General features: G+C 40.0%; 1 protein-coding gene across 3 annotated transcripts in view; it reads right to left on the bottom strand.

Annotated features, from left to right (window-relative positions):
- The window catches only part of Pat1 (Protein interacting with APP tail-1), a 249,915-nt gene that overhangs the window by 14,329 nt on the left and 209,471 nt on the right, over positions 1-26,115 (bottom strand). For all 3 annotated transcript variants that reach the window (XM_067139744.2, XM_067139745.2, XM_067139746.2), the window contains one exon: positions 10,561-10,706. In XM_067139744.2, the coding sequence (XP_066995845.1) occupies positions 10,561-10,706 (146 nt within the window). The remainder of the gene's footprint in view (positions 1-10,560; positions 10,707-26,115) is intronic.

Raw genomic sequence — 26,115 nt, 5'->3', positions numbered from 1 at the left:
TTTATGTTTTCCATGTTGTGTTTCCGTCTATGTGGAATACTTCAGCAAGGTTTAAACAATGTTGCGAGTGCAAAGTTTACATTGCCTAAAATCCCTTATTATGGCAATTTTCACATCGCTTCAATATTATGTTGTATCTTTTCAACCCACACCTACAACAACAACAACAACAACAACAACAACAACAACAACAACAACAACAACAACAACAACAACAACAACAACAACAACAACAACAACAACAACGGGTTTATGTCTCAGTAACTACTTTCACAGTCTATGAAAATGTAGATGTGACAGAATTTCAACCTGCAAAAGTTTTTCTAAATGCTGGTAAATCTACCAAGACGAGGCTGACGTATTGATCAGTTTAATTATCACTGGACTGAGCCAGGATCAAAACTGCCAGCCTGGGCTCAGAAAGCCAGTACTCTTAACTATCTAAGCCACTCAACCCATACATGCCTGGCTCCATGGCTAAACGGTTAACGTGTTGGCCTTAGGTCACAGGGGTCCCGGGTTCAATTCACGGCAGGGTCGGGAATTTTAACCATAATTGGTTAATTCCCCTGGCACGGGGACTGGGTGTGTGTGTGTGTGTGTGTGTGTGTGTGTGTGTGTGTGTGTGTGTGTGTGTGTGTGTGTGTGTGTCGTTTTCATCATCATTTCATCCTCATCATGACGCGCAGGTCGCCTACAGGCGTCAAATCAAAAGACCTGCACCAGGCCTCTCCGGGGGCCACACGCCATTATTATTATTATTATTATTATTATTATTATTATTATTATTAACCCATACATAACTGTCAGATTGACTTCAGTTGATGTCAACTCATCAAAATTGGTGAAGTTTCCAGTGTAACATTTCACAATATAAAAGCATACATATATCTTCATTACAGACTGTTATGCTTTTCAGACTCTGTGAATTGACTAAGGACCTCCACAATCCTCTATACTGCCGTCATCAAGAGAACCGAAACTGATTTAAACAAAGATCATTATGTATCTATCTGCGGTCTCCACGTTGATTGCAGAATCACTGGGCTACTGTACTTCTGAGCACATGGCAAGACCAAATGGTATAGTCTAGGAACTGTCATTACCTCACCTCAATGCTGCGATTACATCACATTGTTTCTGGATGACACTGATGCCAACACGTAGATTAAATGCCATGGTGGTACGGATTACGAATTATATTCACTGTCCACGAGGAATAAACAACAAGCGAATGACAAATCACATCTGGATATTTAACATCTCAGAAAATAAGTAATGAAAGATTGATGGGTTTCAAGTTATCACCGTAAATACATAATAAATCATTCACAACAGCACGTAATAAGAAAAAATCAAGCTTTTAATATTTCATTAAAATTAAATTGGCCGGGCTGAGTGGCTCAGACGGTTGAGGTGCTGGCCTTCTGACCCCAACTTGGTACGTTCGATCCTGGCTCAGTCCGGTGGTATTTGAAGGTGCTGAAATACGTCAGCCTCGTGTCGGTAGATTTACTGGCACGTAAAAGAACTCCTGCGGGACTAAATTCCGGCATCTCGGCTTCTCCGAAAACCGAAAAAGTAGTTAGTGGGACGTTAAGCAAATAACATTATTATTATTATTATTATTATTATTATTATTATTATTATTATTATTACTGAAATTATATTGTAGTAATAAGTGAAATATAGTTTTGAAGGCAATATTAACCAAATTGCTTCAGGTTCAAATGGTCCCGTAAGCAGATGTAAATCGTTCTAAACACGAGTAAGCCACCTGTTCAGAACTACTGAGCACCACTCTGAAATAAATGCCATAAATGCAACAGCAATCAGAATTTTCATGCACAGATTTCAGTGAAGCAATCAAAACAATTGTACTCAACAATGATGTTAGAACAAAAATTTTGTGTGGTAATCTCGAAACATTCGGGTGTATGTACAGACACTTCACATTACTCATAGTCTCTCAAAAAACTGGGGTCTCAATACATTTATCTTTGCTCTAATATAATTGGAAGCATGGCTTAAAAAAATCTGGGACATCTGAATCGAGAAGGCAAGTTAGGCCTTAATTTCATCCTCATTAGTGTCAAGCTACTTGTCACCGTCTTATGCATGTGTGTCCGATAATTGTTCCAAAGTGTAAATATTTGTTTCCCTCTCAGTGTGGGAAGTGACGGGTCCACAACCTCCAAGAATACAGACAACTCCGATATAGAATTATCTAAGTATTTGTCTCTCAGTTCTCCTGATACCCCTGGAGAGCCTGTAAAGTGTTGTATATTTGGTTGGTTATCCCTACTACTAACCCATACGCAGTAACTGTCTTTATTTCGCACGCGGGGCTTTAGGTACGATTTCACTGTCAGTCGTATCTGAAGAAATAACACTTTCACTTCAAATATCTTCTTCAATGTTATCATAATCGCCATCACTGTCCTCCGAATCTAAAACACTTTCAATTAACTCAGCAATAGCACTGCTGTCGCTTGTACTACGCACGGAGCCATGGCTAGGAGAACGACTGACACCTGATGAAATGTTCGTGCTTCCAGAGGCTACAATTAGGCAATAAATAACGGTGCAAGTTCTTAGAAGGGGAGCTTTAAACAAGCCACATTGCTGTTCTATTCGTAGAAGGTCGCAAAAGGGAAACCCTTGCAGGGGTGATCAAGTATAAGCTGGTACATACGACTCAGCGCAACGTGTGAATGTCTCGTCATTTGAGTTACCTAGTTAGCGCTTGCGTGAACACCACATCAAAAAAGTCAAGTGGGTTAAAAAGAGTACTTTAACTAATTACAACTGAATAAAGGACGAACACCTTCCAAGTCTGCCTCCTCTTCTCTCCTCTTTCTCACTGCTGTTAGTATAATTTGAATTAATACAAGATAGTAAAAAATCACATCACACAGGCTGTTCGATTCCCAGATAGAGCTCTTCCACCACCACCTGATGAATAAAGGCACGCCACATTTCAACCGTTACTCTCACCAGAGTTTCATTAATGTGCTGAAATCTACGAGTTTAAAGGTATTATTCTTACGTGCAACATATCCCTTGACCAGGTTCTGCACCAACTCAGAGGAGTAAAGCTTCTGTTGGGCCTTCATGAACAAATGATGTCATAGAGGTTAGAGATCCAACATGGCACATCAAACATGAGCACATGGGTACACGGCACTCTTCAGTTTGAATTGCTTGTGTATATTAACGAGTGACAATTAATACACATTGGCCCTTGCATATTTTGCTGCTGATGCTGCTGCTGCTGATGATTATGACGACTCGATTAAAGGGACCTAACAGCTAGGTCGTTGGTCCTAATGGTTTGAGGTGCAACAAAATGAAATAATTAAAACTTTAAAATGTATCCACTGACTAGAATCTAAAACGTACTAATCACAGGTAATGAAGACCCTTGGTGTTCCTCACATAGTGGTACTAATCACAGGCAATGTAGAACCACGGTGTATCGAACATTATTGTTCCACCCACAAGCAACACAGACCCATGGTGTTCCTCACATAGTGGTACTAATCATGGGCGATGCACAAACCCGTGGTGTTCCTCACATAGGGGTCCTAATCACGGGCTCCATTTGATTGCAACTCTTGGCACCTATTCCCGCTAGACACCAGTTTGTGCAGCCTAGCGCACACTCCCTCACCACGGTGGGATGCACACAATGGTACTGATCACAGGCAATGCCCAGACCCGTATTCCGCACATAATGGTACTGCTCCTAGGTAATGTAGGCCCATTGTATTCCTCACAAGGTGCTACTAATCGCAAGTAAGGTCGACCTATGGTATTCCTCACGTAATGGTACTAATCTCAAGTAATCTGATGGTTCTAAGCCCATCATCCCTTAGTCGCCCCCCTTTGTCACCTCTTACGAGAGACAGGGGATGCCGTGGATGTATTCTTCGTCCGCATCCCCTACCTACAGTGGGTTCATATTTTGCTGACAAATTATCTGAGAAATTATATTTTGTACTTTTTACATGTAGGACCGCATTATGTCAGACTTGGCTAATGAACTACTTTGATGTCTCCGCATAGGTGTTCTGTGGTAGCATCAGCCAATAAACATTAACATGACCATGTTCTCATGTTTACAGTAGGATGTTTCTTTCGATGATTGCAGTATATTTGCAACTAGCCTTGTTTAGTTCCACACCTTTTATCATTAAATCATTAGAAACCTCTCTAACCGTCATGGCCGTGGTCTCCCTCCACTTCTCTTACCCTCCATGGCTGAGTCCATTATTCCCCTAGGTTACATATCCTCCTCTGTTCGCCACATATGACCCCACTATCAAAGCCAGTTTATACATAGTTTTATACATCCGAATACAATTTATCGCGCCCGTAAGTCGTCCCCGGAAATGAACGACGTACTAATCCTCGCTGATGATATAGATGTTGATTCCCATAGGGAACTGGTAATATTTGTGCCGAATGAGTAAATTGGTACTAATCCTCTCTCTCGAGCGTGTGCAATATGTACAACAAAATTACGATGCCATTTATATTGTCAGCGATTTCAACCTAGAAATTACGTGGTCCAGAAATTCTGCACCTGTTCCAAATAACCTGCTCGCAAATAGATTCCTTTCCGCTCTCAACAATTTATTCCTTCATCAATAAATATTTGAAGCCACATGTATTATGCAAACAACACGCTCAACCCTTCATCTTTTCCTAAGTAACATACCACAAACCATCCAATCCCTTAACATTATTCCTTGATTCTGTGACCATCAGCAATTCTCGGAACAATGGCCCATATAAAACCATCCCCCAAACTCCATACCAGAACAGTTTATAATTTTGCCCAAACAAAATGGAACGATCTATCCACTTTACTATCCAACCACCTCCCTGTTCTCACCTCAGATTTCACTGGCAGTACTGACATAAACAAGATATGGCAAGACTGGAAGAAAATTTTCTTCTAATGCATAGAAGAAACCACACAAATTGTAAATATAACCAGCAGAAGGAAATCCCCATGGATTACCAAGGAGATAGTGCGAGAGATTTGAAGAAGGGACCACCTGTACCAGAACTGGAAAAGAAACCCAACTGATTGTGAGTGGGAGAAATACAGGCCGGCTAGGAACAAGGCTAAACAATCTTATCAGAGATTCCTACGATTCTTATATTCACAGTCTCAACACCGACTAAGGAACTGTGAGCTTTTCTAAGAAGTAAAGGTTGCAACAGAGCTCCATCTGTATTTAAACGTAACGGGATGGCAGTCTCCACACCACAAGAAATTGCAGACATCTCCAACAGGAAATTTAAAAATAACTTCTCCGCCCCTACTGAGGATGAGAATATGCTCTATTCATGGACAACATCTACCCCTCTCTTCCCTCCAACCAACGTGTATTTCTCAACAAATGAAATCAAGGAGAGCCTTCTGAAAACAAGACCACACCCCGCGACTGGGCCGGATCGAGTACCAGCAAGAATTCTCAAGAATTGTGCAGCCGCCTTGGCGGCACTCTCTTCAACTACTCCATAAATACCGGGCCTGTGCCTACTGAGTGGAAAGAAGCCAACGTAGTCCCGATTTTCTAAGATGGAGATAAGGAAAATGCACATGATTACCACCCAGTTTCAATAACATCAGGGGTCCGTAAATGTATGGAACGTCTAGTTGTTAAATGTATATTGAATTTTCTCAAGGAGAGAAACTTTTAACAAAAGTCATTGATAAGGGCCTTATTTTTTGGTGAAATAAAACTGTTGATTTCGGTGTTAAAACTAACACTATTTCGGTAGGTATTTCGTGAAATAAATTGTCATACTGATCGATGTTTCTTGTGAAATATTCCTTATGGTATGGGGTAAATCTAACTAATTTTGTGATTAGGGGTTTTAAAGTGAACACTTGTAATGTATTAAATTGTTATTAAACCTCAGAACAACCAAATATACAACATGTTATGGAAATAAATACCGGTAGGCCTATATAAATCACTGAAACCTCGAAACGAAGTTAGGCGGAAGTTAGGAATTTATACATAGCCTACACTTTTTTGCCGGTCATGTGGTGTAGGGGTTGCGTGCCTGCCTCTCGCCAGGAGGCCCCGGGTTCGATTCGCGGCCAGGTCAGGGATTTTTCTCTCGACCTGAGGGCTGGTTTGAGATCCACTCAGCCTACCTGATTAGAAACGAGGAGCTATCTGACGGTGAGATGGCGGCCCCGGTCTCGAAAGCCCAGAATAACGGCCGAGAGGATGCGTCGTGCTGACCACACGACCCCTCGTAATCTGCAGGCCTTCAGGCTGAGCAGCGGTCACTGGGCAGGCCAAGGCCCTTTCAGGGCGTTAAGTGCCGTGGGGTTTCGTTTGGTTCTACACGTTTTTACATTTTGAATGACTTGTCTCCAAAGTAAAAACTACGCATGGTTTCAACATTATCAGGATTCAGAGTTGTGCGACAGTCAGAAAGCATATTTTTGTAAACAAAGCAGCCCCTTTCACTGACCACATTAGACGTCAGAAACCATAATGCTTGCGAACACTTGGTGCAAATTTACTCAGGTCTTCTATCGAACCTCCTAAAACTTCACTAACAATGTCTTCTTTCTTCTCTTCTATCAGACGTGCTTTCACTGCATTTTGCAAAGCCATATATCCCTGGAGGATATTTATGGATATGCTGGTGCTGCCCGGCCGGGGATGAGTAACTCGGACAGTTAAGGCGTTGGCTTTCTGAGCCCAAGTTGATAGGTTCAATCCTGGATCAGTCCGGTGCTCAAATACAAGCCCCGTGTTACTAGTTTTATTGGCGCGTAAAGAACTCCTGTGGGACAACATTCCGACATCTCGGCGTCTCCGAAAACCGTAAAAGTAGTTAGTGGGACGTAAAAACAATAACATTATTACAACTCAACCAGGCGATTTTTTTTTTTGCTATTTGCTTTACGTCGCACCGGCACAGATATGTCTTACGGCGATGATGGGATAGGAAAGGCCTTAATTAAGGTACAGCCCCGGCATTTGCCTGGTGTGAAAATGGGAAACCATGGAAAACCATCTTCAGGGCTGCCGACAGTGGGGCTCGAACCCACTATCTCCCGATTACTGGATACTGGCCGCACTTAAGCGACTGCAGCTATCGTGCTCGGTGCGATTTATTTACAATAGGCCTACTAATATCGTCATATTTTATAATAAAGTCGGTATTATTTACCTTTCCTTTTATATTCATCCATGTCCTCATGCCATGATTATCCAGTTTTTCTATAGAAATGCTGGTTTACATGAATGCTTTTGTTGTGTCTATTACAAATTGTTCTCTACCACTTTTCAACTCTGTTGCGATGTGTAAAGTATCGCCGATTGTTATTTGACGCTTAAAATTATGTTCATTTGCTTCATTCTTCTTCTTTTTGTGTGTTTCTGATTCTCTACAGTATTTATCGCACGTCTCTCTTCGTTTTCACGTAATGCGAACATTACACTACTTACACATTAGAATCTTTCTTGCAGCATCAAATATATAGAAGGCCTCACTGTTGTATTCCTCGGCCCTCGGAAAAACTGTTGTGACTTTAGTTTTCAGCATTTTTGTACTTAAATGCTGGACATTTGCTGATAAAGTTTCATAAGTGGCGAACTCTCACTCCGAAAGAGTATAATGCCCACTACTGTATCTACAACCGATCTTGCTACGAACACAACGCCATTTGCTGTAATCGATAACAGATATCGATTTTTAATGATTGCCTTAGAGATCGCGGAACACATACACATACCTCCGAATCCGATACACAGGGCTCATCGCTTTGTGTGAATTTGTGTAGAGAATATACAGCGCTATCAATCAACTGAGAAGGAAACTACTATAGTCAAGTTCTCAGAAGCATTTAAACGTTTATTGGAGATCTTTTCCGATACGATTTCGCATTTTTCGTACCAAGTGGGGTATATTTCGTGATTATTTGCGCGATTCGTGTAATAAATCAGATTTCGCGATATTTCGCGAGTTCATTTCGCTAAAATACGTTACGGTACCTACAAGGTCATATATAGGCTAGAAAGAAGATATGAAAAATTTTGTGCGTATCGCTATTACCAAAAAATACGGCCCCTAGTCATTGATGAACGGCAGTTCTCTTTGGAGCAGACTGATGTCTCACAAATAGACTGTGTGACTGACTGGAGCAAAGCTTTCGACCAGGTGTAACATCAAAGACTTCTGTTAAAACTTAACTACGGCATTGAGGGTACACTGCTGGCATGACTGAGGTCACTTTCGGTGGGTTGAACGCAGTGGGTTGTGAACGGAGGAGCCAAATCAGACCAAACCACCATTACTTCTGGAGTAATTCAGGGCAGTGTGATAGGGCCCGTACTGTACACGATTTATGCTCTCGACTTACCGGATTGTGTAAATTCGACCATGGCGCAGTCATTTACAGAGCCATGAAAACGATGATATCATACAATTCCAATCGCATCTGGTTATTATAGCTCTGTGGTGCAAGGTAAATAAAATGTATATAAATACTAAGAAGTGTAAACATAAAAGACTAAGCAGAGCTAGACAACCCCTCCGGAACCTACCTACTGTATGAGGAATCCAACTACCGAGTTCTAACTCCATCAAACTGTTCGGTATTCACATTACGGACATTCTGAAATGGAATAAGCACGTGGAGGAAGTGAGGTGCAAGGCATACAGAACGCTAGGTTTTATCTGTAGATGTCTCGGGAGGAAGAAGTAAAGCCCTACGAACGGCTTACATTTCCCTGGTGAGGCCCATACTACTCTATGACCTTCCTTCCTGGCATCCAACGACAATGAAAAATATGAGAAAACTACAGGGTGTCCAGCGATGAGCAGAACGTTTAATTAACAAACACATCCCTTTAAACACAGCCAGTTCATTGCCACCAGTGAACTCGTTATGTACACAAATAGACTTAGCATTCCTTAAGAAATCCCTGACGGACAACACACACCTCTCCCCTTTCCACCGCCTGCAGCTTCATTACCGCTCTGTTAAAAGAGGCCAAAGAGTTACTCTTGTCCCTCCCTTCACCAGAACAACCTCATATTTAAATGGCTTTTACGCAAGGTCTGCTCGTACCTGGAATCTTCTACCATCTGCTTCCTCTTCCTCAGTGAAGTACAGAAAATGTATATGTAAATAGAAACCCATATGTGATGTATATAACTTGCATAAATTAGAATTGTAAGAAAGATGGGTGCAAGTTCAGTTGAATGTGTATGCGTGTGTGTGTGAGAGTGGTTGTGAATGAGTGTGTATACAGGGGTATTATTGTAAAAGTACAGTGATTGGAGGGTAAATATGTAAATTTAAAATTGCCTACATATATGTACATATTCAGTAGAGTTTATGTACACATACATGTGAGGATGGTGGCACTTCCGTGTATGTGGGACTTGCCCTTTCTCCATCTACCACTCCTAAATTGTACTTGAACAATTTAAAGAAAAAAGTAAATTTAAAAAATAATGATAATAATACACTGCTGCCTGTACTAGCAATCCAGTCTCGCAACTTTCATGCCAGTTACTTCCAACCTATGTATAATAAGACTGAGTCCACCCAGCTTTTGCTCCAGTACAGCAAAGTAGATCAGTCTTAGAAACTCTCGCACCTCTTTTCAGGCTCCAATACATAAGATTGGAGGCTTACAGCACAGGATGACAAAATCATGTCATTGGCAAACATATCTGCCACAACGGCTAAATGATTAGCATGCTGGCCTTAGGTCTAAGGGGTCCCAGGTTCGAATCCTGACCAGGTTGGGATTTTAATCTTTATTGATTAATTCCGATGGCTTGGGGGTCGGGTGTGTGTGTGCCGTCTTCAGCATTAGAATTCATCATAGGTAGGGCTCAACCTCACAGGCACGAAAGTTGCCCGTAAGGTGTCATTTAGAAAGATCTGCACTAGGCCATTCCAGAGGCCAGATGCTATTATTATTATTGTTGTTGTCATTGGCATACATAAAACTGCTTACTACATTCTGACCAAATTGAATCCCTCCCTGGCATCAGTAAATGATCCATAAAAGCAAACTCAACTACAGAGAAACCTCGTTACTGTGTTCCTCATTAACATGTTTTCCTGCTTAGCACATCATAAATTAGAAGTCCCGATTCTTATCGTACTAAATCTATATAAAATGTACCTCACTTATCGCATCAACAATTTTCACTATTACCCCTTAGTACGATCACATTTTTCCTAAACCTGAAAATGTTAGGTACTGTATTTGCCATCCCTTTAGCTAACTACCGAGAATAAAATTTCGCAGCTGACCATGGTCCTGTAAACATCAGATTTAACAATAAAATTGATGACTTGGTAACACTGCTGATTATCTTTGGTAAATGCATTGCAAATACAGTATTAGGCCCATGAAATTATTTTCCTTTTCTGTTTTTTGTATTGTGCGTACTGAAGATTTCTTACAACACCTGAGAGCATTCCCTAATTTCAGATTAAAAGAATTAAATTACATTTATAAAAATTCATGCAAAGGTGCATCTTCTATTTACCTGAAACCGGCTCATGCTTTGGTACAATCGACCAAGGTTGCCAAAGTGCTTGGCAGTCTGTACGTTCCGCTCCCCAAAAGTACGGAGGGCCAAATCCAGTGCAGATTTATGGAGTTCCTCAGCATTCTGGAGGAGAATGTGCGTTCCTAGGATAAACATATAAGTATATGTGAAACATAACATAGTTGCTTAAGTGGGCTGATTAATCTATAAAATCATTCACAATACATTAGGATAGTGAATATATATACAGTCTGGTTTACCATCACTTCTCTAAACATTGTCGTAAATCAATCAACAATTTTAATCCTAACTTATAAATGATGTCATAATTTTACATCACACCAGTCCAGCACTTTGTGACTATACTGAGACAGGATTTTCCCACAGGTCGGTAATAGAAAAAGCAGGCTCAATACAAAACATTTCATTGCCAACAACTAGAATATTAATTCTGATTCACATAATTTCTCATAATCCTAAGGAAGTTGTCCAAACACATACAGAAGCATTCAACTATCTATTACACACATACTGTCATTTCATTTCTGTCAAGCATGAAGAGCAATAAATAAGAAAAATAGTGGCACACACAACTGACAGTCAGAAAAATTAAATTATCGTCCTACAGCAGGATACTCACATGTAAATTACAATTTCAACCTTTTCCTTTCCAAAACTAGATTAACCATTAAAATTGGGCAGATTGCTTGCAACCCAGGCAGTATTTTAAATTGATTTGCTCAAGTTTGTACTTTCAAAGTGCAAAACCAACTGTATTTCAAAAAAGTAGTACTTTTATGATTCTTTCTGAAATAACCCACAGATAATTATTGTTGTTTTAAGCAGGAAACATTTATCAGCTCCTGACATACCACTCAGAGGAAACATTTCTGCACAATGCTTATCAATATTTTTTTTTTTGCTAGTGTTTTAACATTGCATTAATTGGGATAGGTTTTCAATGACGATGGGATTGGAAAATGGTAAGGCAGAGAAGGAACCGGACATGGCTTTATTTAAGGTACAGCCCCAACATTTGCCTGGTGTGGAAATGGGAAACTATACAAAACCACCTTGAGGGATACCAAGGGTGGGATTCAAATCCACCATCTGTCGAATGAAAGCTCACGGCCAAGCAGCCAACTCATTTGGTCATCAAAATTTATACATCCCAAGAAATACAGAACTAAAAAGTGTTTTGCATATTCTAGTTCAGTGCACATTTTTATTTAGCAATAATTATGTGCGAAGCTTATACAATACAAAGAGTGCATATAAAGAAACACAATATATGGTCAGCTATGCAAAGGCAACAGAAACACAACAAAAGCACAAAGCTGGTTATGAGGAATTTTGAAAACAAAATAATTGTTCATTGTGTGGCAGATCATTACTGTGTACAGCTACCACCAAACAGTCCAACTTGTTTTGGAGCAGATTACGTATACCATTCTTGGCCAGAAGCTTTGGTCAGTTGCTGAATGTCAGTAAGAGGATTAGGAAGCTGGCCATTTGCTCTCTTCACTTCACACACTGTTTATGTGCGCAGAATATGCTGGCCAACCCATGCCATGCAATGCAATGCATCTCTAGGAACTCAATGACCACTCTGGCTCAATGGGCATGAGCGTTATCATCCACTAGTGTATAGACATTGCCCACAGTGACAGCAAATCCTGTAACTACAGGTTGGAGGACGTTTATGCATACCAGACCAGTCATGTTAACCTGGATAAGAATTTGGGGTGAACGTTGACCAAACCGATCCCATAACCACACCCCAAAACGTGATGGAACCTCCTTGCTGATGAGGGTAATCCCACTGGATCGCCTCCAGATTCTAATATTCCACTTGTACAGATGCAAAAATATGGTGACCTCAACAGCAAAGAGAGTATGCTTATAGGCCTAATGTTCTTGATGCTACGGGCAATGAGTTGTTTGTTGCCCGCTGCACAAGAGCTGCCCTATGGTGTGGTTTACAAGGAGAGCTTTTGGCACAGGTCTCACTGAATAACAGTTTTCCAACATGCAACCGATTTTGCACTGTCTGATTTGACACACTCTGGTGACCCTCTGAGCATCATGGGAGAACGAGGTGGCGGTAGCAGTGGGTCCACGGCATGTTAAAAGCAATTAATACCGATCCTCCCTGAGAGCTGTTTTGCATAGTAACTGTCTCTCCCTGAACTATTTCCAAACTCTGGAGACATAACTCTGACTCACTCCAATATGAACAGTGATATCCACTTCTTGCCATCATTCTTGCAGCAATGTCACAATTTGAGTGCAGTTAGCAGCAGAAAAAGTTATTCTTGCCACGTTTACCTCAGTTCTACATGTGCTGTCTACAGACCACTGACCTTACAAGTGACAAACTGACCAACATGACAAGTGCCCCCTATCAGACAAATATCGGACCTAATTTGTGTTTAGCATCACCATGTGTCTCAGACACTGGCTTACAGTGCATACTGCAGACACATTTGAGATACCGTGACATATTCTGCAGTGAAATCATATGCGAAACTTCCTTTGAGCACTGTACATAAATTTCTTCCACTGTCACTAGCTCTTAATTCCCTGCGCGTGTCCATGCATGGGTTTAAGTTTAGTAAGGAACCTTGGATGTTTCTTGACATTCAATCTGCGCAAAGAATCAAGTTCACCCTTGCAGTATACGCTTTTAGCTGTCCATGATTGCCAATGGTACTGACGAACACGAACAATCAGAACCACTGCCTTCATTTTATATTATTTTCTTACCTAGACTATCTCCATTACAATCAATTATATAGACTGGAAATGGCAAACAAAAATTAAAGCTGTTCAAAAAAACATTTTTAAAGACTACCTGAGGGCCTGAGAATTGCATCTTGAAGGAATTGTTCATAAACAACGTTGGACTGTTAATTTCAAAACAATGATATTCAAATCACAAATGCACTTTTGAAGGTATTTGTTTGGAATGTGACATTGTATGGAAGTGAAACATGGATAATAACTAGCACAGAAAGAAAGAGAATAGAAGCTTTTGAAATGTGGTGTTTCAGAACAATGCTGAAGGCAAAATGGGTAGATTGGATCACAAATGATGAGATACAAAATCAAACTGGTGACAGGAAATCTGACCAGAAAAAGACATAGAATGATAGGACACATCTTGAGATATCTAAGACTGATGATGATGATGCTTGTTGTTTTAAGGGGTTTAACATCGAAGGTCATCGGCCCGTATATCTAAGACTTGTTCAGATCATTTTTGAGGGAAGTTTAGTTTTTAAGAACAGTACGGGTAGACCAAAGCATGAATATGACATACATGTTCTATTTGCACTGAAATTAAAAGGTTAGCACAGAGATGCATGGAGAACAGCATCAAACTAGTCCATGGACTGATGACCCAAACAACACAATAGTGGAATCACAGCCACAGGACCAGTTTTATGAGGAATCTGAACCAAAGTGACATGACTTTTCATTCTTATTAAATCCCACATGCTTTGTCCAAGATTCAAATTGCAGCTGTCTTGGTGAGAAGCCAAAGAAGAAGACATTTGGCCATTCTTACTGGGGATAATCATGATCAGCCCTCTCTCAAAAAATATCATGCATACCCGCCAACTTTACAAAACCAAAAATCAGGAGATTTTGATATGAAAATCAAGAAAAATCAGGAGATACAATTGGTCAAAACTGCTTATTCTTCATGTCTTGTGCAATACAGTACTATGATATATTTATAACACTTATTGTCTCAAAGCCCGACTGTTGCTATATGAGGCTACAAGGCTAAAAATTACACATCTCTATTCCCTCACAGGAAGTATGTGAGTGAGATGATCGGTCTCTGATAAGTGTTCCGAAAATAGTATGAATTCATGCTCCACATGTGTGAATCAGTCATGCCATTACTTAGCAAACGCATAGATTAATATATTGCATCAAACGCCCATGCGATTATGCGAAGCAAAATGCTATTTGTATCAAATACAGTAGAATCTCACTCAACCGACGTTCGCTTATCCGACATTCCGTGTTATCCGACACCTGCAGGCTTAATTTGAACTTTAGGTGGAAGCAATTCTGGGACACCCGGTGTAGAGGGTGCGACCGCGGGACAAGCACCGGCAGTCATTGGTAGGATTGTTCAGTGTAGTATTGGTTGGGTGCGGATGTTATAGTTTTCATATCCTCTGTGAGTATGGCGAGTAAACGGAAGAAAGTGATTGTTTCTGTGGAAGACAAGTTGAGTGGGTTAAAGAGACTGGACAAAGGGGAAACTCTTCAAAAAGTGGCTTCAGATTATGGTGTTGGGCGAGTTACAGTGGGAGACCGAAACGATAAGAGGGAAGAAATTGAAACGGGGTGTTCTACCAGAGCAACAAGTGATGCACTGAAAATTAGAAAAACAATGAAGAATGTGTGTACGAAAAAGTAAGTGAAGCACTATTTCTTTGGTTCACTCAAAACCGGGAAAAGGGCCTGTCAATATCTGGCCCCATTCTGCAAGAAATGGTGGTGTATTTCCAGAAGGAGTTAAATGAAGGGGACCCTAATTTTAATGCCAGTGCTGGGTGGCTTGATCGGTGGAAAAAACGGTACGGCATTGGGCAGCTTAATATCTATGGTGAAAAACTGTCAGGTAAATCCGATGAGGTTGTGAAATTTAAAAGGGTACTTCAAGAAATAATTCTTGCTGAAGGATTAACCGGTGATCAGATTTTTAATAGTGCTGAGACCGGGCTGAATTTCAAGATGCTGCCATTGAAACTCTCACGGGCCAAGCCAAGACGTCTACACCTGGCTACAAGCATAGTAAGGAAAGAGTTACTGTTCTTGCCTGTAGTAATATTACTGGTAACTTAAAAGTAAAATTGCTTATGATCGGCAAAGCAAAGAAGCCTAGGACATTTAAAAACATTTCTGTTAATGTTCTTCCAGTCAATTACATGAATCAGAAGACTGCCTGGATGTCTTCTGACTTCTTAAAAGACTATTCTTTACACAATTAGTTCCAGATGTAGAAAAATTTCTAGCTTCAAACAATCTCCCTAGAAAAGCTTTTCTTCTACTAGACAACGCTCCATCACACCCAAATGAAGAGCAACTTAGAAATGGTGACATCAAGGTCATGTTCCTCCCTCCTAACGTGACGTCATTATGCCGCCAATGGACCAAGGTGTGCTGGAAACACTGAAGAGGAAATATCGGTGGAAACTCCTTTCAACCCTCATAGAGAAAATGGACAATGGCAAGGACATGATAGAAAAGTTAAAACAAAGCAACATGAAAGACGTGGCATACTGGATAGCGCAGTCTTGGGAAGAAGTTGAAAGAACGACGTTAGAAAGTCTTGAAACATATTGTTGAGTAAGGTTGAACATCGAGAAGAGGTGGTACAAGAAGACATGGAAAACATTGTTCCCTTCCTGAATTGCATCTTGGCTGTGAGGATGCTACGACTCAAGATGTAAGTGGTGTGCACAAGATCAGCTGTTTGAACTAACTGTCCCTGATATTATTGGTTTTGTGAATGCTAACGAAAATGAGGATAATGAAGAAGAAGAATGAGGCATTGCAGAACAAAAGGCGGAAACGTTGACTCACAATGAAGGATTATCGTCGATGGCGGGATCTCGCAGCAAGAAAACTTGAATCAGCAGGCAAGCAGACATTGTTGACCAGTTTCTTTTCCTAAGACATTTGGAATGTTTTCGTTCAATACCGCATCTGCTGTACAATTGAATTGGTAAGTCAATAAATAGAGTACCGTGAAACACATTAATACAGTATAGCCTTCCTGTTTGTTTTAGTTAATTTTCAAAGTTATTCTGTATTATCCAACATTTTCGGTGATCCGACGTACTCCAGGTCACGTATAGGTCGGATAATCGAGACTCTACTGTAACTAGCTGAGGTACCCGTGCTTTGCTACGGAATTCTCTGAAAGACTGTCCTTATAGTTTTCCCAACTGAAGCCAACAATCAACACAGGTCTTTACAAAGACGTCAGTATGAATGTCACAATTAAAAGCAAAGCTGTCGTATGAAATATTCGATAAAATGAAAAACACATTTTCTCACTTTTAACGAAAAGTACTACGGTGTCGATCTAACAGTTCAAAGTTCCAGAGCTAGAATGACCAGGCCGCAAACAACCACGAACACTCCTGTGTAATTATTCCATTAAGTGTGCACACTGCTCATTCCAATCACTGCCTCAGAGCAGGGATCGAATAGCTGGAATACTATGATGATCCAGTGTGTTACGTACCAGTAGTATTAAAAAATTTATGAACCAGAGGCAGGCTGTTATACCCATATTTTCCTCGGTGCTTGACAACACAATACGGCATTCAAAATGGGGTAACTTGGAACACAACCAGCCACACTCATATGCATATGTATTTTCCTGAATTAAATCAAACCAACAGATGACACCTACAAAAACACATAAGTATTGAAGGTTAACTGCTGCACTATACAATAAAATATGAGTATTATATTTTAAGCCAGTTAAACTATGGGTCGAGCATGTCAGAAGATTATGAAATAATATAAAAATCTCTTTGTCACTGGAAGAATACATATGCAAACACAATATTACTTACATTTTCTTGTAATGAGGCAAACGGAAGAAAGACTGTGCATTCTTCTCTACTTCATAGTTACTGCAGCTTACCACAGCACATACCTTTCCCCTCATGTTGAGAGGGGATATCAAGGAATGACACATGCTACAAGTTAATTATGTCAACTCACTGAAAACGCATAAATAACACCAAAAACTTCACACACAAAGACATGTGCTCTTATGACAGAATCATTAGTTCTCAAGTCAATCCGCTAGAGAGAGCTCTAATAGCTGTCCCTCGATATCTCGCTGAGTGTCGCGTATTGTCTCTACTCTATTTGCTGTGAACGAACACGAACATAGCACGCGAGAACGAGAGATTGACAAGGTTTCAATGAACAACCAAGACCGACTCCAATCCTCAGACAGTAATATTAAAAAACCATGGCGGCCAAAGAAGCCGGATTGCTGGTATTGGCTAACACGAAAACATCACTTATATACATATTATACAAACGGCGGTAATTAAACATGATAAATGTAACATCATATGGAAAATCACTTTTACACGTATGAAAACGCTTCGCCAGAAAGTACGCACCACAGTTAATCAACTAGAATCACATATATTCTTCTAGAAAAGAGACCACCAAGCTGATTATTTAGAAATTTCAATTAGTCAAATAACGTTTTCTTTTAGATTTCACTTCGCTGGATATATGAAAATACATGATAAAACTGTTAAAATGATATTTCTAACATCATTTTGAATGTTTCAAAATAAATTAAGGTGCGAAATTCCTCAATTTATTCGCTCTCATGAGAACAGTAAAACATAATTTGTTGCCTTAGTTTAGAAGTGGTGGACAATTTCATAAATTCAGCACACAGTGAATGGGAAGTACACCCGAAATAATGTTATTGGCTTTATGACACATTAACTCAATATTTTATGGTTTTCGGAGACGTCGAAGTGCCGAAATTTAGTCCTGCAGTAGTTCTTTTACATGCCAGTAAATCTACCGACACGAGGCTGACGAATTTGAGCACGTTCACATACCACCGGACTGAGCCAGGATCGAATCTGCTAACATGGGGTCAGAAGGCCAGCGCCTTGGCCGTCTGAGTCACTCAGCCCAAGTACACCCGAAATGATTATGTTAACCCAATGAACGGACCGCCCTGGTAATGTTAACATCATGTTGACATATGGAATAACAGCACTTCACACAATGATAGTAATCTTAGTAATGAAACGTTCAGACACTAAAGATATAATAGGTTTTTACCCATTAAAGAACATGAGTTCAAAAACTCTATTGACTAAACATTGATATTTAACCGCATGGACGAGCTTCAGTTCGGCGCAATCTGCTTGATAACAGATAACCACAGCATGTATCGGAAGGTGTTGGCAGTGTAAAACCCTACGTTACAAACCCAGCTAATCCCTCTAAGCCACTATTTCTTCTGTGTAACAGTATACAGATTGCTACCTCACTTAACTGCATATAATTACATATCCTATATGTCCTCTGACTCATATAAATACACTCGCATACTTATATTCTACAAAGAAACTAACATTTATCGTCAACTTTCATAAAATGACACCGACTACATACGATAACAACAAACCAAAACAAACCCACATTTTCAACAATTCCGGCTACTCGATTCGCCATCCTTGAACGATCGAGAGTAGCATTAAGGTCTGAGGATTGAAGTCTGTCTTGGAACATCGCACATTTCTCGCATTAAAAAATGTCGATATTTCGTTTGAAAGCAGCCAATGAGTGAAGGACTTCCAGCCACTGGCGTAAAAAAAGCTGAAATGGTGGGATTTGAAAACAAGCGTTTTAAATCCGCCAAAAAGCCATTGAAAATCAGGAGTCTCCCGCCTAAATCGGGAAACTTGGCAGGTATGATCATGTAATAAAAGAAAGAGATAGAAAGAACTATCACTACTCTCATGAGTGCCAAACTTGCTGATATTTTCAGATAAGAGAACAAAGATGGTCAAGTATTATTTTCTGCCACAATTTTCTTAGTGCATTCATTCTTCAGACATTTTTCCTCATGTATAATCTTGAACAGGTTGCATATACTAGGAGCCGCACATACTTCGATGAACTTCAGCAATCAATTGTTGTTTGAGTCATCAGTTCATAGACTTGGCTGATGCGGCTCTCACTCTATGCTGTCCTACCCTATGAAAACCTTTTCATTTCAGCCTACTTACCTACTACATCCTACATCTACTTGTTTATCATATTCATGCCTTGGTCCAATCCTACAATTCCTTCAAAAACTAACTGAACCAACCAAACCTGGGTGTCTCAAAATGTGTCCATTCTATCTCTTCTTCTAGTTGAATTTCACCAAATTGTTCTCCTCTAACCAACTCAATTTAGTATCTTTTCATTCGTGAACCGATCTACGCATCTTATTTTCACCATTCTTCTGTAACACCACATTTAAAAAGCTTCTATTCTCTTTCTTCCTGAGCTAGTTAGTGTCCATGTTTCACTTCTATAAAATGCCATGCTCCACAAAAAAGTCCTCAAAAACCATCTTCCTAGTATGAATATCAATATCTGAAGTGAGCAAATTTATTTTCCTAAGAAAGGCCCTTCTTGCTCGAGCTAGTCTACATTTTATGTCCTAATTACTTCTACTGTCGTTCGTTATTCTACTAGCCAAATAATATTCCATCTACTTCCTTCAAGACTTCATTTCCTAATGTAATATTTTCTGCATCACCTGATTTTTTTCAATGCATTCTGTTACTTTTGCTTTGGATTGATTCATCTATATATTTTCATCTTGTGCTCTTTCTCCAAGATTGTCTCCAAACCATTGAGCAATTCATCCAGATCTTCTGCTGACTCAGATAAAAAATAATAATATCTCGCAAATCTCAGAGTTTTGTTTCCCTTTCCTTGGATTGTGATTCATTTTCCAAATTCCTATTTCATCCCCTTTACAGTCTGTTCTGCATAACAATGAAAAGGAGGAGGGGATAAACTGCAACCTGCAAAGATCTTCATTGGGGTAATCAAAAATAAAGGGTACAGATCTCTGCACATGGTTATGAAGGTATTTAGGGGTTGTAGTAAGGATGTAAAAGAGAGGGCATATAAGTCTCTGGTAAGACACCAACTAGAGTATGGTTCCAGTGTATGGGACCCTCGCCAGGATTGATTCAAGAACTGGAAAAAATCAATAGAAAAGCAGCTCGATTTATTCCGGGTGATTTCCGACAAAAGAGTAGCATTACAAAAATGTTGAGAAGTTTGGGCTGGGAGGGCTTGGGAGAAAGGAGATGAGCTGCTCAACTATGTAGTATGTTAGAGATAATATAGATGTTGATTCCCATAGGAAACCTGATGGCCAGGCAGGCATCAATTTTTGGTAATGAGACAAAGTCTCTCATAGTGCATTGGCACTGCCGGTGGCTTCAAGCAGCCTACGCAGTGACCTCCACTGTATGCACAAGCTGGTGGGTTTCCTATTTACCAACTGATGAACCCAACTTAGCACACTGGGGCAAAACGCTGACAACCAGGAACGAGTTAGCTGGAAAATGTATAATGTCCAATAACGGACCATTTATATTGATATTATATTAAGTGGTATGTTCCGAGCTGTCAGTGGAGAAATGGTGTGGAATGACATCAGTAGATGAGTAAGTTTGAGTGGTGTCTTTAAAAGAAAGAAACAATATGAAGATAAAGTTGGAATTCAAGAGGACAAATTGGAGCAAATATTCTTTTATAGGAAGGGGAGTTAGGGATTGGAATAACTTATCTAGGGAGATGTTCAATAAATTTCCAATTTCATTGCAATCACTTAAGAAAAGACTAGGAAAACAACAGATAGGGAATCTGCCACCTGGGCGACTGCCTTAAATGCAGATCAGTAGTGACTGATTGCTCACTCCTTTCAGGATTGCTGCTTCTCTTTCATAGCTCATAATTCTTATCACTGCAGACTGGTATTTTTTTCTTCTTCTTTTTATAAAATTTGTTTTACGTCATACCGACACGGATAGGTCTTACAGAGACGATGGGATAGGAAAGGCCTAGGAGTGGGAAGGAAGTGGCCGTGACCTTAATTAAGGTACAGCCCCAACACTTGACTGGTGTGAAAATGGGAAACCAAGGAAAACCATCTTCAGGGCTACCGACAGTGGGGGTTCAAACCCACTATCTCCTGGATGCAAGCTAACAGCTCAGCGTCCCTAACAGCACGGCCACGGTAGGCTGATATCCGCTCAAATACTGTAATCCTTCTTTCTCAGTACCGGTATTTGATCTCTATCACTTTTAGAATATGAATGCAGCAAACGTCAATTTACTGTCAATTAGTACGCACAAGAATCTACCTGGATTGTGTTCTGTTCACTTACCGACTGACAGGCTGAGAGAGAGAACTTCCCGCCTGGTTCACAGTACTGAGAATCTGGGAACAGTAATAAATGTTCACAAAAGAAATGAAATTTGTAATATTATACAAAATTTCAATCACAGCTGTGTCCCCTTGCATTACTCTCTGCATTTTTCCACTTTGTGGAGCACTGCTATAGTGTACCAGAAAAAAAAAAAAATCTGTTTGATACCGACACACCTGATCAATTTGAACTATGATACAGATTTTAAAAATACATCACCGAGATAACACAAAATCTCATTAAGCTAAACATCACCAAAGGGAATGAAGAACTGAAATTACAAATTAACATAATAGCAGCTATGAGGTCCACTGGTGGACCAAGCTGACCACTTCTCGGCAGCGAGATCCGCTGGCGGTCTCATAAAATGTTGTACATAATGGAGCCATAAATGTGAGTCATTCCAGATTATGATTTTGTACTTTCTGGTTCGTCTGTACAGAGCAAAATAACATCTGATGAAGTAGGAAAGTGGCAGTTTTTATGCAGTATTGTTTGTTTCGACTGAACATCCTGTTGCAAAGCAACATACTGAAGTTTCTGCAACTGTATGTGTGTTCTGCTGACATTATTCTTGCAATGACTCTGTAGGCAAATAGAATCTCAACGAGTATACCAGTGGGTCTCAAAGTGCATTACTCGTGGACAATACGACCCGCCAGGTGGTCTATCACATAATGCACCCATATGTCTCAAGGATGTACTTAAGATATATAATAGTATGTAATTTATCCATTAGAGCTCATACATCCCTGACTTTCTACTTCATTCATAATGAATACACCCTCAAAACAATATGCTGTTATCAATGTGTTAAGTAGTTGAAATTCATCAATTTTCTACTTTTGCAACAGCTGATAAAATTATTGAATCTCAAGAAACAAATAAATACTTTGTTATAATCGCACAGTCACAGCTAACATGCACAGGCACTTTCATCCTATGCCACTGTAGCTATCGGCAATTCACCTTCAATGTCCCATTTTGCTCCACCAGATTAAAGGGGAAAGAACGCTACTGGGGGCCCTACTGCTGAGCTGCAATTAATTTCATCAAGTAAACATCGAATGTACGATGGCAGACACAATAAATTGAAATAGCTATCTCAAGCCATAAAATCCAAAAGACAGCAATATTCTTTTCAGTCATTTTGCCTTATATTAAAAATATTACTGGTCATAACTGTTTAAATGTTTCCCTGAACTCTTAGCATATCCTCTAAAACAGGAACCCAATCAACACAACAGCAATACATATTAATTAATTAACTGTGTTCAAAAACATTGAATACATGGGATTTGGAATGTGTGATGAATGGTTGGAAGGATTTAGATGAGTAGAGTAAGGCTAAAAAATGCTGGCATTTAAAGTTCCTGGAATCAACGGCATCCAAAGATGGACATTACAGAAATAGGAGAATACAGGTAAACTGAATGGAATAGCATATAAAACAGTGGTTAGACCTGCAATGATTTATGGCGCAGAGACATAGGCATCAGGCAAATTTAGGAGAAGAAACAGAGTGGCAGAGATGAAGATGTTAACCCTCCAGTACTTGAGTGGGGTAAAAAACAATTACTCCAACCTTTAGAAAACGACTGTCAATTTTTTTCTACCATTGACTGTAACCTGGCCTGCTGCATACTTTTCAAGGATACTGTGTGGCACCTCCCGAGTTGGCATAAATCTTTGGATGTTGGTACGTTTCCAGCGGGGAGACAAAGGTGACTGAGGGGACATCTTGCCCCATGCGAGCACCGGAGAAACTAAATTGGCAAACTCGTGGTTTGTCAATTTCCATTCATGCATGTGTATTTATTGTGAGAATGACTTGTTACTTGAGTGTAAACAATAAATGTAAGTCATGATATAGTTGGCATCATTAACAGGGACCCGGAACAAATTTGCCAACTCTTTTCTGAATTATTTGATGAAGAATTAGTGGATCCAGAAGATGATGATGAAGGGAACAATATAAAATGAAATGGTGTATGGCTTTTAGTGCCCGGAGTGTCCGAGGACATGTTCGGCTCGCCAGATGCAGGTCTTTTGATTTGACGCCAGTAGGCGACCCGCGCGTCGTGATGCGGAAGAAATGATGATGAAGACAACACATACACCCAGCCCCTGTGCTGGTGGAATTAACCAATTATGGTTAACATTCCTGATCCCGCCAGGAATCGAACCCAGGACCCCTGTGACCAAAGGCCAGAACACTAACCTTTAGCCGTGGATAGAGACATTAGAACATGATTCACTTTCAGAACCGAACATTGGTGACTTACCTGAAGAGGACAGTGTCGATATATCAGGGAGTGAAAATGACGATGTATCGAACAGGCCCTGCCAGAACTACATTTACGGACGTGATGGCATGACTAAATGGAGCATAGTAGGCCCTCCTAAAAACACTCGTACACATGCTCACAATAAAGTTTCATCCTACTTGCTTGGTTCCAGGCTGCACACTTGTGGCGTTTTGGATCCAATAACATTATTTAATTTTTTGAATTTAATTAAAAGCATTATACGAATAATGAACATTTTCATACAATGAATAGTGATAAATTTTACGAGAGACAGAGATGCCAAACTAAGCCCAGAGAAAGTAAGGGCCCTAAATGATCTATTATTACTAAACAAGTTGGACCCCCAAAATATAGTTGATCTGTCAGACACTACTGGGCTTGGTGTTGAAATGTTCAACACTATGTCTTACAACCAGATCTGCTTTTTTTAAGGTGTCTCACATTTGATGATGTCCGAGATCGAAATTATCGACGTGAGATTGACTATAGGTGGGCTGGTGAAAGGTTGCACATAACAGCTGCGCACAGTGTTGGTTACACTGCAATGGCGCACGAAGCAATGTTGCCGCCGCAACAACAGCTGATTGCACGACACGCGAGTTTTTAAAAACATGGGAAAAAAGCTTTTGATGTCATTGCGATGATACACAATACACATGAAATCGGCCGACAATAATCGAACATTCAACACACCGATGAAGTTCACAATAAAATATTTCACCAGAAATAATTATACAAGATAAATATACAAGGTACTTATTATCGTGATGTTACAAAATACGGAAGAAATTGGCCGACAAGAATCTCACTTTAAATACACCAATAAATGTTAGAATAATATACACCAGTGCTAACACAAAAGGTTTCTAGTAAAATCTACAAAATTTACGAAAATTCAGAGAACTTATTTTCATACCTGATTCACACAGCTAGAGGCTCGATACCCTCCAGATCACTGCCATCACTATCGTCGCTTTTGTTGTCATTGTCATCGTCGTCTAGGCAGATCATCAACTCCTGATAGTCACTGCCATTGCCGAGTTAATGAATGTTATGACATAGCTAACTTTCTTCCTTCACAAAGCCGCATCCTTTCGAGCAATACTCTCCCGGAACAGTCCTTCCACTTCAATAATTGTGAAGGACTTGTTGGGTTCATAATGTTTTACTTCACCCCATACAATACCAACTCCATGAGGTTGAAGTGACAGTGGTACAGCAGCAATCTAATAACCTCGTGGCCTTGTTCCTTCGCTACATCGTTGACTAATTTAGTCATACATATATGCACTGGGATATTTCTTTACTGCAGCCATTCCACTAGCAGTTCTTTACGGGCGCTCAAAGTAGGGGTCTTGTCCATTATTACGGAGTGGTAAGGTGCACTGTCCATAACGACAGAAGGGTCTCTGAGTTGTAATAACCGTACACATGTTTTCATATTGCACCAGCCTGGAAAGAATTAGTTCCTGTTACAGGAGATAGCTTAATTCGTTTCTTTCCCAGAGTGCTGTGAAAGAAGTCCCTACTATCAGCCCTGTTTCCGCTACAGCTATGGTCCCCTGTCTCTCTTTCCTTCTGTTCATGGAAGCAAAGACCTGTCTGAATAATAGTACGCTTTGAAAGCCCTAATGTTTGACATATGCGTTCCACAACTTGATCTGCAGGAACAGAGACACGGTTATACAAGCGTACAAATTTTCTCTCCCTCTCGTAAAACTCAAGAGTTCTCTGCACAAATTCCAATGCCCGACTATTAAGGGCTACTCCGCAGCACAAAGGATTATCACTTCGCGGTTCATGACTATGTTGTTGTTTCCGTGACATCGCACTGCATTCGTTAAAATAAAATTTCACAATTACCTCACAAAGGAAACAAAACTTTCATAAATGCGCGAATCACACCTAACCACGTGCTAGCGGCAACAGACAAAATGGCGACACTTCAATACGGTAGCTAAGCTAGTTATATAAGGCACGACTATACTACCCGTAATGCCAACAACAATCAACTGAAAATAGTTTGTATTTATTTTGTGGCTTGCTTAAACAATATTTTTTTAAAAAATGGTCATATTTGTGTAAGCAAATACAAGATTATAAGTACTATACGGAATTAAATATGAATTAACATGAATAAAATGCGTAACTATACCTAAGATAAAAAGTAGTAGTCGTCACCATCCTATGTCACCGCTAAGTGAACGTTATAT

This window comes from Anabrus simplex, chromosome 2, assembly GCF_040414725.1.
Source record: "Anabrus simplex isolate iqAnaSimp1 chromosome 2, ASM4041472v1, whole genome shotgun sequence".
In the NCBI taxonomy this organism is placed as follows: Eukaryota; Metazoa; Arthropoda; class Insecta; order Orthoptera; family Tettigoniidae; genus Anabrus; species Anabrus simplex.
The sequence above is the reverse complement of the archived record's forward strand: the minus strand, read 5'-3'. Positions and strand labels throughout refer to the sequence as shown.